Source organism: Atta cephalotes (assembly GCF_000143395.1).
Source record: "Atta cephalotes unplaced genomic scaffold scaffold00005, whole genome shotgun sequence".
Classification (NCBI taxonomy): domain Eukaryota; kingdom Metazoa; phylum Arthropoda; class Insecta; order Hymenoptera; family Formicidae; genus Atta; species Atta cephalotes.
Window position 1 is genome coordinate 1,576,063 of NW_012130069.1, and position 14,163 is coordinate 1,590,225.

The window sequence follows — 14,163 nt, forward strand, 5'->3', positions numbered from 1 at the left end:
ACACACACACACACACACACACACACACACACACACACACACACACACACACACACACACACACACACACACACACACACACATATATATATATATATAGATTATGCCTTATGGGAGCTTGCGTGAGATTAAAGGATAACTATATTCCCTTTTCATCAGCCTCAGGCATGCTATCCTTGTCGCAGAGAAAAAATAGAGAAGGTTTAAGAACAGGAGTAACGAAGATAGTTTGCTTATATTTTCTTTTTCTTTCTGGTCACGGCCTGCAGTTTTTTTTATAAAAGTGCTCAGTCTATATATATAATGTCCATTTCTATCATGAAAATTAACTTTAATCTTGGTTTAATTTATTCTCTATCTTTTTTTCAACTTTCAGAAAAAGATATAAAGTAAACAATAAGTTAATCTAAGTCGCCAGAAGAATAGATCAAATAAGTACAGAAAGTCCAATTCGGTGGAAGCTAAAACTTGATGCCTAATAATATTTTTATATGTAAACTTTAAAAGTAAATTCTAAATTTGATAAAAAAAATTAATTAAATCGAGATTAAAGTTAATTTACATTATGGATATAAATCTATGTAGCAGACATTCGACGATTATCAAAAACGTGATAGATATTATGTAAAATATGTGACACTAATCCTTACAATAGTTAATTGTTTATTTTAAGTATTAAAGGCATTTGTTCAAATCCTTTAATACTTTTAATATTTAAAAAATAAGTAAATTACTGTCTTTCAGTTAAATTGGCCAGTTATTAGATTTCTAACGAGAAAAGTATGTGGAAAAAGTAATTATGATGCTCGACAAATAAAATTCTCATTGTTAAATAAATCTAATAACGCGAAAAGAAATCGCTTCTAAAGTATTTAAGAAAGCATGAAAGTTACAAAACGCAGACTCTGAATAGGCGTATGAGAAAGATATAAAATTCCATCGTTGTGTAAATTGAGCGCATTCTCTCGTGAATAGAAAAAAGCCGCTTACTTAGACTGTTGCAGGCGATATCAAGAAATTGTGGTAACTCGAATAAGTACGAGTGAGCGTATTTCTTGAATGATTTATGCAAAGGGAGATATTCTCGTTCCAATAGATCGTCGTCTATCTGGAGCAACGTCCCAGCTACGTGATTCGTTTATGAAGTTTTTAATTAAACCAAACGCTCGCGGCGGATATCGTGGACTGCTGTTGTTGACATTGTACCTGATATCGAGGGTAGTTGACGAAAAAATAAAACATCTAGACTGTCCCATCCCCCACCCTCTTGTTCCAATTCACGGGGGAATCGTTACAATGTGTACCAAGTGGAATACGCGAAAATAAACGGCATCCGACAGATTTTTTTACAACATGGAAAACTGCATCCCGTACAGCAAGAGCTCGTATTCGCTGATTCGCTTGCTCGGGGCGTACGCGCTCGCGACGTAAATTAATATAGAGCGGACTTCGACAAGCTCGTACTCACGTGTCTTGAGGCAAAAGCACACTCCGGCGATCGCCAGCATGACAGCGAGAACAGAGATGACGCTGGGTGCCAAAACGTGCGCGTCGAGATACAGCGGAGTGTTCTCGCTCTCCTGCGGATGATCCTCGTGCAAACGGTTGTTTCCGTTCGATGACAGCGTACTGAACAAGTACTCAGCCTGGGTGGAACCGGCGTTGTTATAAGCCGTCACGCGAAGCTCATAGCTGGTGCCACTCTCCAGATCTACGATGGGGAATTTCGACTGCGGTGGCACGTTGTTAGATACTGCAATATGTTACCGATAAAATCTGATTAATTATCGACATTCGAGTATATATATATAATATAATTGATGGGTGCTTAAAACAATTACGAGACCATTTTTCAAATATTTTCTAGATGTCAATATTTCTATATTGATATAAAATAATTAATGTTATATTGTATGAATGCTACTGCGATTAAATAGAATTAATACGTGTACACGAGAAATGAATGCTGTCAACATTTCTCACAAAATTTTCTAGATATCGATTTTAGAATTAATTCGGCATGATCAACATCACGCTCGCGATAATTATCGGTCCTCTCTTCTTCATTTCATGACATCAACTTTCCGTAAGAGTTGCAGGAGTTCTTACCGAGCAGCCAATCCCCAGGCAGCCTTCTATACTCTACGACAAAGTAGGTCAATGGGCACCCGCCGTCCTGCCAGGCCGCTAATTCTAGAATAACAAACGTCTGATTCGGCCTAACGAAGTGGTGCTTCGGTGGCGGGACCGGTTTCGAACCGTTGGTCTTCGCCGTCTGTATGTCACTCGCGCTGCCGCTCCCGATCCTGTTGAACGCTGCCAGCGTGAACTGGTATCGCGTGCCGCATTGCAAACCCTCGAGGAGATGCGTGCTCTCTCGTCGATCTAGCATGACCTCTTCCCATTCGGCGAATTCCCGACGATAAGCTAGGAGAAATCCCTTAATAGGCGCGCCACCGTTGTCGCCCTGCTTCCATTGTAGCTGGATAGCGTCGGTCGTCGTGCCGGTCGCCAACAGAGTCGGCGACGTCGGCGGCACTATGCATAAAGTTTACCAATTAGAACTTAGCTCGCGCACCGCTCGAGAGTCGGCGAAACACCATCCGACATTCGCTCTTCGAGTGAGAGATACGTCTCTCGCTTTTGCCTCTCTCGCGCATGAATAAGAATTCGTAGGAGTTATCCTATAAGACTCCCTCTCGCACGCGAACTTGTGTGCGCAGTTTGAGTTTTAGCATGAGTACCTTCAATCAAGATTACGTAATACGTTTAATCGAAATTATAATTGTAATATTTATTAAGTTATAATACTTCTAAAGTCTCTAAAGCTACATTTTTGTTAGGAAGTTGTTATAACGCTTCCTTTATAAACGGCGTCTACAACGAGATATCATGCGTAAAATTTAAAGCTTTAAATCTCTCGTAAGAAATGAACCAATTACAGTTGAATGTGAGGAAAATCGATTATGACTGATAAATTTCTTACAGTTTAAGATTTAAAGCTCAAGTTTTACATCTTATTGTAGACGCCGCTTTAGAAAGATTCTAACGTAACTTTAAATCGAATTATCCTCGCGAGGTGAAGACGTTACTTCCACAGTGGATTAAAATTTCGTACACACAATGAACGCGCTTATCACATTTGAGAGTTGACTAGCGGCGGTCTTAATAATTTCACTTGCGCCGACCTACCCTGTATATGCAGCGTGTATGTAATTTCGTCCGTGCCAAGCGAATTCTTCGCGTGACAGGAATAATTGTCTTCATGACTTCTCTGCACGTTTCTCAAAGTTAAGGTATTGTCTGGCCCCACGTCGGATCTGGAAAACTCGTCCCGTGAAACATACATTCCACCACCATGTTTACGCTGTGCGTTTCAGTCGCACTTACTTTTGTTGCAGTTTCATGTCAGCACGTCGCCACTCGACGCTCGGCCGAGGATCGCCGACGACGAGGCAAGCCATATTAACGTCTACTCGCCACGGTACCACGATGGGCATACCGTATGATATTATAGCAGCTGGAACTAATTAAAGGACCCTCGTTACGAGTTTCTATTCATGCCATTTGTGCTCCGTTATATCTCCCCCGCAAATGTGGGTATTATCGAAAAGTCACAAGCATCGTGCTTACGTTCGCTATCGATCGTGAAGCATACTATACGTCAAAGAGCATTTTCCTTTATGGAATATGGACCGTCCTTCCTATGAAGCTATATACCCCCCTCCCTTCCCCCCATATAATATTCGATGCGCGTTTCAGCAGTTGTATAGTGTTCTCGGAACTCGACAAAAATGAAAAGTTATATCGATACGTTCACAGAGCATCCAACATGATAGAATTTTAAAAGCGGTAAAAGCGAGGAATTTTTCAATATTCTCCAATCCCTCGAAGAGCAACTTACCGGTGGTGCTGGGTTGAAGCTTGATGACTGGTGTGCTGGAACCCTGACCGACCTTAGTCGACGCAGTCACCCACGCCTCGTAAGTTTCGTGCTGCTTCAATCCGGTTGCCTCGTGGTGCAGATTCTGCGCTGGCAGAATGCTTTTGGTGATCTTCACCTCCTGGCCCTGTTCCAACACGCGGATATAGACGGTGTACTGAATGAGTAACCCGTTCGGCCGTCGCGGCGGTAACCAAGATATCACGACGGCGTTCTCACCGCTGACCACTGCCTTTACGCGTTCTGGTGCATCGGGAACTGTCGGCAGAATGCCATTTTTTGGTTGTCAATGACTTATACAAAGAAAAGCTTCAAAAGAGAGTAAGAATCATTCTGTAAGATTGTTGCTGCCGTACGCGAGTTTGTCAATCAAATAATATAACCAAAATTAATTTTACCGGTACTTTTCTAAATATTTAATAAGTATTATCACATGCAAACATAATAATATGATTAACTATCTGAAAATACTTGGTAACATATTAACAAAAGTAAAATTATTTTTGGTTATGTTAACCAAACATTTGATTGGAATTATTTAGTAATTATTATCAAACTCTTTTTTTTCATAAATTATTGATTTACCTATTCCAACTTTGTCTTGAACTTCTTAAACGTATTAAATGTGCTATAAATATGCTCTCTCAAATAAACACGAAAATCGAAAGTTATAGAAATAAGCTATAAATTGAATAACAATATCAAAAAGTAATCTAAGCGCTATTTACCGGTTTCGCCGGTGGTGCAAGACACAGGACTGCTCGCGACACCGTCTCCGGCCCTGGTATATGCGAGTACCTGCACTGTGTAGTTGGTATACGGGCTGAGAGAATGCAGAACCGTGCTGAGAGCATGACTGACTTTCGTTTCTCTGCTGGTCTGCGAGTCCGAGGCGGCTTCATACAACAGCTTGTATCCCAGCACGACCCCGTGAACTTTGTCAGAAGGCGGTGGTTTCCAGGTCACCTGGATGTTCTGACCATTCAGTGCGGCGCAAGCTACATTCTGCGGTGGCGCACTTGGAACTATGTCAAATCGGTACCGTAAATCGCTGTAGCGTATTACTCCTTTGACGTGTCGAAAAATGTGGTTTCGAGTTTATGTTATTGGTTATCGCCCGCAGATTCGTAGAATCTCGCAGTGACTCACGAAATTGGCCAAGTGTTTCGAAAATTATAAAAAAATTCTTTACAAGATTATATTATAGCAGAAATGTTATTTGTGTTTTTCTAATAATATATAAAATCATTTATATAAATTAATTAATATTATTATTTATTTTATTTTAATTCTTGTTTCGCGGCTTAGAATGATTTACAGTTTACATTTCTGCATTACAAATTAATTAATATAACGGATACAGTTAATTTGAGAATAATTATGAAAATTTATTTTTATGTATCTATCTCTTTTTGTAATTAGTTATTTTTATATAGGCAAACACAAATTTGGCTAATTTTGTGGATAGCTAAATATATTTAAAACTTAATCAATCAAGAAAAGAAAATTATATGAAAAAAAAATCTCGATTGCAATTGTGATTTAGGCTAAAACAGAATTCAATCTGGCAGAATTTAGGTGATCATAAAACAAAAAATTCAACCAAAATTATTATTGTAGACTTTTGTAGCAATTTAGTTTGAATTGCATAAAAGCTCGTTCCATAACCCAATATCGTTACGCAAATGATTGCCATTGTTGAATGTTATGCATTATATATCGTATTGAATGTTTGTGCACCAATATGGTATATGTGACAAACTTTAAATTATGATATTAATTTGTGATATGAAACTTGATCTCATCATTTGCATTTCTCAATTACATTTAGCTCGCAATCAAAATGCAAAGGGACTACCTCAAAGCGGCACACCGTAATTGCTTTGTTTAACGTGCCAGATATTTTTATTAATACAAAATCCCACGATAAATGAAAACTTTCCACTCACCGTCCTCGAATGTGTGCGCCGTTACGGGATCGGAACCTGGGCCATCTCCTTTGCTATTGAACGCCTTTATTACTATGCTATATTGGGTATATTTTCGTAGACCCGTCAGCCTGTAATCGTGCGAGCCGTCACCATTTCCTGTGATCCCTACTCGCGTCGTGTTCGTCAATTGATCATCTCCTCTGAAATAAAGCCGCAAAACTACGATTCGTTGAAGCGAAAAGATAACGCGAGAAGCACGAAGACGATCGACACAGCGCTGAAGTCTATGTCAACCGCGCGAACAGGAAGTGTATCAAGAAGAGAAACCATTAAATTGGTTTGTAAATAATCGATTGGGAAAGTTTTATTTTTAAAAGAAAGACAGAATCTCCCGGTCTTGTAACTTTTAAATTGTATAGAAACTCTTGTTGTTAGGTGTTAGCTGAACGACTTCTAGTGACAAAAGTTAACAGAGTAACAAACAGAGTACGCATTAAAATATATAAACCATCTTTTCTTCTCTTATATATCCTATTGTTTGTAAGTTTGGTGCTGTCTAAGAACGGGAAATCCTTGGCACGAAAGTCGCCGTCGCCAAAGTTTACCGGAAATTGTCCTTATCGTCCGCATTTATTACGTTCCGCCGTCCGATTCAAATATAATGGAGGCAGTAACAATCTCAAAATTCAATGGAATATAACTATGGAGACTCGGACAAAAGGTATTTTAAGAATTTCTGGTACTTTCTCTCTTTCTGCGCGACCGGACTGTCAAAGTATGATCCAATTATTCTGTGATATAAAATATCATAGCGCAAATATTACTATGTCTAATTTAAAAAGTTTCGAACGATTCTTGACAGTTTTTCTTTCTCAATAAAAGAATAAATTTAATTTTAGAAAAAACAATTTTAGAATCTAATTTAAAAAAAGAACAAAGTTTATTATCTAGATCATAAATCGTGTTATAAAAATTATTTTAATAATAATAATAATGATAATAATAATAGTAATGATAACTTTTGACATTAAAATTATGAGAGGTAACTTACGGAAATCCAATTCTAATCAACTTAACATTAAAAAAATAGTAATTATAAATTAAATATATTGCTTTAAATATATATATATATATATATATATATATATATATATATATGTTCAAATATCCTCAACAATTCATAATTTATAATTTTATTAGAAAATAAATACGTCTAAAATTACCTATCTCATCTATCTCGCGAAAATAATACGTATAAAGATTATCACAGCCAATCTTCTTTCTGAAATGTCTTCCTCATGTCGCTTCAGTTTTCGTCAAATATTTTCTCGCAAAATCAATATTACCGAAGATATACGTGTCGCACGATTTAAACTTGATTATGAATTTGCTGTTATCCCTTCACTTCCGAATGGAGAGATCATCGCGATCATTGTTCAGAGCTTTGGGCTCGAAGTGATGGACGCTAAACGCCGCAAACTACCATAGTTCAAGAGCGATAAGCAGATAACGATACCCGAGATTGGTGTAGCCGATGGTGTATCCGAGTAATTCGCCGTTCCACAGGGATCGATCCGGCGGTTGCCACGTGATCTTGAGCTGCTGCGGGCCCAGGGGCTCCACGGAGACGTGCCTGGGCGGTCCACCGGGCACTTCACCGTCCGTTTGCACCTGTTTCGAAAATTTCGAGACGCCCCCAACGGCGTACGTAAAAAAAAACAATCCGTCTGATGTTAACGCAATGTTAATGACTTCGTGATAATGTGAAAGTTTTTTTTTTCTTTCGATCATGCTTTGTGTGTGTTTCTTTTTTTTTCTATTCTTTGTCTTTCGACAATGTTTGATACTGACATGAAGGATGTCGCTTGGCGCTGATGTTCCAAGATGATTTTCCGCAAGCACTCGAAAGTGGTAGGTAGTCGCGGGTTTTAGGGGCGATACCCGAGCGACCGTGTTGTCTCCGGCTACCAGCTTCTGCGAGTTGTGCTCATGCCACACGTCTTTCCAGCAAAAGGCAACAACGCTTAGAAGGATGCAGTACGATCTCTTAAGCGTAATCGCGAGACGAGTCTCGCGAGGCGAGCTGTATCTCCTCCGCGAAAATTCTCCGGACGTTCCGACGCGACCGACGATGTGATTAACTTGTACAACGTGTACGCTCTGGTCGATAAACCTATTTCATTTCTCCGCGATGAGTTCGTAGTTTAACAGTTGCCCGCAAAGACGGATCGTATGTGATGAGTGGACGGATCGATCAAGCAAATGACATTTTAACGGAGGAGCCGTACAAACTCGTGCAAAGATAACTGGCAATAAATATCAGTACATACAGTCGAGTGTATGTCGATATTCAGTTGGAAATTAATTCGAAGCTATTACTCGCAATGGAAGCGCGAGATCTTGGAGAAGTAGATTATCTCTAGTTTTAATCTGTAATTTAGAGATGCGCGCAACTTTAGAGATCTAATACAAATACGCGCGAGGACATTAAAATAATTCATTCGCAATACTGAGATAATACATATATTTTGCAAAGTACATTATATGAAAGGACATCGAGGACGAGTATTTATCATCGTTTCGCCGGTATCCTCGGCAATCTCGATCCTCGCGAGACTCGATTTTGGTAAGAGCGATAATAATTCTCGACGGTGCTTGCCTCAAGAACATGTTTTATGCGCGTTAACACCACGACGCTTCCATGCCCCTTCGTGCGTTAAGTTCGATAATTTAACACCCGGCGGGGAGACTCGAGTCGATTAGGCGTAAATGAGGACATCCAAAGTTAACGAGCGGCCAGGGCAAGGGGCGTTTCAAAGAGAAGTTTGTGGCATGAAAATAGGGCGAGTGAGTGGGGAGGAGGCCCCCGGTAGTCGAGGGAGAGGTTTGTAAAACAAAGACGTGGGGAAGGAAGATTCGCAAACGACTTTACAGAAAACTTTGTCTTGGCTGTCGCACGAAAACCGCCAACGTCGGAAATGCCGGCTACGTATATATGCTTCAGAAAATAAAGCGCTTCCTCTATACTTTATCTCCATAAAAGAAACTTCGACAACGCGCGATCATACGAATTTAATAATTTAATAGTTCTAATTTGCAAATTTAAAAAAGAGTTATGCAAAAGACACGAAATTCTTCGAGTTTATATAATATCGCTCATTGCTACAATAATGAGAAGAGTTCAAAATTTGTTGTCATTTTAGACATGTTTTAATTATGCTTACAAAAAAGAATAAAAACGTATATAAAATAAAGAACGTAGGTACTTTAACGAAACATATTCTTTTATTTCTCTGTATAATCAGTAATCACACCGAATAATAAATAATTACATTTAATTAATTTACAAAATTTCAACAATTCAAAACATTCAAATTCATTTTCTGATAAACTTTGTTTTTAGAATCATTTCATTTTGAATCATTCAATTATGTTTGATCATTAGCAAATTGACGATCAATTTAATTGTAATGTTATTATTTCAGCTTCATTTTATGATTGCATTTCAAATTCGGCAGTAAATGGCATATATTTTATGTAATTGAAAGATATATATAGAAATTTACAAATGAAAATATTATTACTAGGCATCAAAATCTGGCCTCAATTATATTGGGGCTTTTCATGTAGCAGAAATTCAGATTATTATTTTTGTTTTTTTTAAATTGTACCGTTATAAAATGAACGATATGTTGAATTAATATATTTTCATGCGGAAGAAAGATCAAAATATCTTCTGTGAAACGCTAGCAAGTTTGTCCGCGATAGAAACGGAATGTTTAACGGCGCAGAATCCTTTTCCAAACGAATTGATCAATGAGAAACGTAAATCGTGTTCCCTTGAACGCAAACACATGAAAGAGAACGTCAAAGAACGGAACTGCTCTTGCGGGCATGCGTATTACATGGTTGTACGAATCGCGAACGAATTCGCGGCGCTATTATATAGAATCAACTCAACGTGAGTTTACAAGGGACGATGTAATTACCATTGCTCTTGACAGCCGCAGCTCATGCGACAGACTGCACATTACGTTGCACGCGTGCATCTTGGAGCGACATTACAAAACAGCACATTACGAGGGAAAATATTCAGTTTGCATTTACTAGAGTTTATACTTCGTAGAACACGAAACGTTTAGATAAAATGTTAAATTATCTAATAATAAATGCTAAGCAAAACGTTAAATATTTTTCGTTAAATAATCGAATACATTATTATGCATTAATATATTAATTCTCTTAATATATTTAATTAGTATTTATTATTCCTATATCGCAAACAAGATATTTTTAAACGTATACTCATACAGGATTAAATGCAATTTGTGAAATACTGAAATGGAAATAATATTTACATACACGTCAATTTATTTTACATTTTTTAAATTAATCAATTTCTAAAATATATACATAACGCGATATCTGTCAATGTTTCAGGAAGCATATCGTACTCGTCCTACAATTTTCCATATATGAAAAATTATTTTCTGCATACATTTTATTCTAAAATTACTGCTTTGAGTGGCTCGGAAATTAGACAGTTAAATACTTCGTCATAGACATTCACCGGGTAGATACACACATTCCGCGATTGAGTTATTATTTACTAATGAGATACATATTATGTTATTCGTGTTAATGGAATTTCAAGCGTTTCGAACGTGGCGTTTGTTTAAATATCGGCTGACGGGCGAGCTTGCCGATAAAACGGGAGAATACAGGCGGGGTCGGATAAAAGCCATGAAATAAATCCAAAATAAATGTAGCGCCTAAAATTCTAAACGAATATAGCGGGAGACGTGGAGCAACGTGAAGGGATAAATGATGAATGATTCCCCACCCCGCGCGATGGTAAAAGCCACAGCGTTGTTCCCGAATACGAATAGAATACTTTTACCGAAGACATCGTAGTGTTAACTTTAACGTTACGATATGATATTTCGCGCCGAATGGTAGAAATGCCAAGCGCACTGTGAAACACGCGCGTATACATATAATGACGATGGATCGAGAATGTAATGGGGCGCAATAAACCGTACAGTGTACATCGATATTTCTTCCTCTTTTTTTTCTCTTTCTCTCTTCAAACTATCGGTCGAGCAAGCACAAAAAAATGTGGTGTTATTTTCACCAATATGCATTGCTTTAACGCGTTATTTACATCAGCCGTTGAGATTAATCGCGTATGCCAAGTAAATAGGAAATTAAACAAATGTTTTTAATCTCTTCCATATTTACGCGCATCCATGCATTAACTATTGATCGGGGAACTAGATCACAACGTGCAAATTAAAATCGGAATTTTTTTACTGTTAAATTTGTAAAGCGCAGAAAGTATCTCGGTTTCGGCGCATTCACCGCCACATCATTTAGACGCGAATGCGTTTTCTTGAGAATTGTACTATTTGCATAAGGCAATTTTATTTTTCGTTTAATTCACATTTATATTCGCTGTTTATACATTATAATGTAAATTAAATCAAAATAAAGAATATTATCTGCATGCAAACGTGTGTCGTAACTTCAAAAGAAATATTACTTGGTTCCAGCAAAGTAACATTGTCGTAACTATCGCAAGGTTCGAGAAAATGTATATTAAAATTTTTATATACATTTGAATTTTATTTAAGACTTTATTTAAGACTTTAGTACCCCCCCCCCCCCCATTATTTTAATCATATAGTCAACCATGAGTTTTTATAATGAAATTGTGTCATACAATTTTGAAATATCTCTATTATTTTTATCATAATTAATCATAAAACTTTTACATCAAAACTATGACAATCTATTTCCAATTTCTAATTTTAATTTGTTTCTATATGGTTTTTAATTATAATTATCCAAATTATAATTAATATCCTAATTGATGAAACGAAAAGTTTAAATATCAATTTAAAAATTATACTTAATTTATAGAAATTATTCTACTTTATCATTTTATTTAATTTAGAAACAATTCTATTCTAACAATAAACTTGATTTATACATGATGTGGCAGTCAATATGCCGTCGGCCAGGAACGTAACGATCTATAACGAGATGCTCTCGGCTTTCGATCGATAGTGATCGAGGTTTGCGCCCATACACCGAAAAAGGTAAAAGGAGAAATAATTTGTACCTTGCGCCTCCTTGTACTGCACGATATAGTTGGTGATGGGCGAGCTGACGTGGCTCGCGTCCCGATCGGTCGCCGGCGAGGACCAGGCCAGTAGGATCGACCGGCTGCCCTGTTCGGCCACGTGCAGATTGCGTGGGAAATCGGGTGGCTCCTGCACGAGCAAGTGGATCATCGCCTTGTCGCGACCATACGCATTCGCGGCGACGCAGATGTAGTCACCGCGGTCCATGTGGCTCGCCTGAATGATCCGCAACTCGGTGGTGACACGTCCTGACGCGTCCGCCGTATTGTCTACCGCGTATCTGAACCAGAGAGCAAAGCGGTTATGCGATTAATCGATATGCGGTGATCTCGCGGTGAGAGAGAGGGGTTTAAGAGGCTCGAGTTTAAGAGAGAAATTTCTATAAGAATTACGCTAAATTATATTTAAGGTGGATTAATTATAAAGAGAGATAATCTGTTGATTACTTTGTTTATCAACGTAAGGAATTTCGTCAAATATTTTACAACGAGATGTTAGTCAAGGATATTACTTTTAATAGATGAAATTAATTTTTCAGAATCTACGGATATTATTTCATTGTAATAACAAATTAATTCTTATTCCGCCATCAAAATAGCGATGTTACACCAATAAACTACATTTTCCCAGAGATAGACTACTTTAGCAGAAAATTAACGAGTCCACGAATCCTTTTACGAACAAATTCGCTTGGTACAATTTCCTCGTTATTAACAAAACAGGTTTTGAGGTAATATCAAATAATTGGTTATAATAGCGAAGTTTGGTCATTTTCACATCGAATATACAATAGCGGCGATGGTTTACTGCAACAATAAAATTTTTTTTACTCTATATGTACGTATAATGGTTTAAAAATGGAATTTGTATGTTTTATTATGTAAAATACATTATAGGTACTTAGAATAGTCTAACAATTACAGATAGACTTGTAACATGTGAAAAGTTGAAATAATTTGTAAAATCCATTTTAAATACAGAATATATACATATATACATATATAAATGGATAATATATATATATATATATATATATTTGTTGTATTTATAAATAAGCTGCTGCCGCTTAATGTAGTTGTATAGTTTCAATGTATATTATCCATTTTAATGTATAAAATAGAATTCTAAATACGTACAGTTATTCAAACAGATTTCGTATCTAAAGAGGATTCTACGAATAACGAATTTAATTTGTTTTTGATTTGAACGTTTCGTGAATGTAGTGCACGATGATAAGGTAACGTCAGAATGGTACTTCCGTCAAACGATATGCGCATTTCAAACCTGTGAGCTTTCACGCGAAAGACGCATAATTAATTCCAATACGAACCTAACGTCGTAATTAGGATCGATCTTGCTGTCACGAACACGCCAACTAAGATCAAGAGGCGCGTCTCCCTCGGCCTCGCAGCGCAATATTACGCTCTCCCCTCGTCGCACTGATTCCTGTCTCGTCCTTACTGTCACCTGGGGACCCGCTGTAGCGAGAAGTGAGAATTTTTCATCAGAAAAATTTTGCACGGCACTCACGGCACACACAATAAACATCAAACACAAGACAAGACAATAAAATCAATTTTCGCTATAACTCACAAATGTACCTTTTTGTAATTATAAACGAACGATTCAATTTTGTTTGCGTCGAAATCGCACGGCCAATCTACAGTACTTTGTTGAATGCTCGTTTATTTCATAGCCAGAAAAAAAAAGATCAATTATCGATGCATGATGCTATTCCGAATAAGCGCGTGTGTTTGTGCATGCCGTGTGTGTAACCTCTCACAGAGAGGATTCATGCAGTGATGCGAAGCAATTATCCAGTGACGAATATTGTAGTAATGCTATTGAATTTCCGGCGGACATGCCCGTGTGTGTGCAAATTCAAATTAACAAATTTATTAAATTCATGACTGTTGCATTACATATCGCCGCCTACGTATGAATATCATATAATAACAAATTAAATTCCTGCTGCTCTCTCCATTAAATCTCCAAAGATAATTTTTAAAGAGAAAGAGAGAGAGAGAGAGAGAGAGAGAGAGAGAGAGAGAGAGAAGTAATTTATACAGTCGTGACGAGAGTAGTATACTTACCTAACTAAATTAAAATTTAAAACGTTAAAAAACGTTAAACGTAACGAACG

At 37.5% G+C, this 14,163-nt stretch overlaps 1 protein-coding gene across 1 annotated transcript in view; it reads right to left on the reverse strand.

The window, feature by feature from the left end:
• LOC105626264 (Down syndrome cell adhesion molecule-like protein Dscam2) overlaps nt 1-14,163 on the reverse strand; it is a 100,587-nt gene that overhangs the window by 2,299 nt on the left and 84,125 nt on the right. Inside the window, exons 14-24 of the mRNA XM_012207569.1 lie at nt 13,351-13,498; nt 11,999-12,300; nt 7,726-7,874; nt 7,391-7,545; nt 5,893-6,074; nt 4,672-4,968; nt 3,905-4,201; nt 3,391-3,526; nt 3,193-3,320; nt 2,110-2,538; nt 1,469-1,753 (exon numbers count right to left, since the gene is read on the reverse strand). Of these exons, the coding sequence (XP_012062959.1) occupies nt 1,469-1,753; nt 2,110-2,538; nt 3,193-3,320; nt 3,391-3,526; nt 3,905-4,201; nt 4,672-4,968; nt 5,893-6,074; nt 7,391-7,545; nt 7,726-7,874; nt 11,999-12,300; nt 13,351-13,498 (2,508 nt within the window). The remainder of the gene's footprint in view (nt 1-1,468; nt 1,754-2,109; nt 2,539-3,192; nt 3,321-3,390; nt 3,527-3,904; nt 4,202-4,671; nt 4,969-5,892; nt 6,075-7,390; nt 7,546-7,725; nt 7,875-11,998; nt 12,301-13,350; nt 13,499-14,163) is intronic.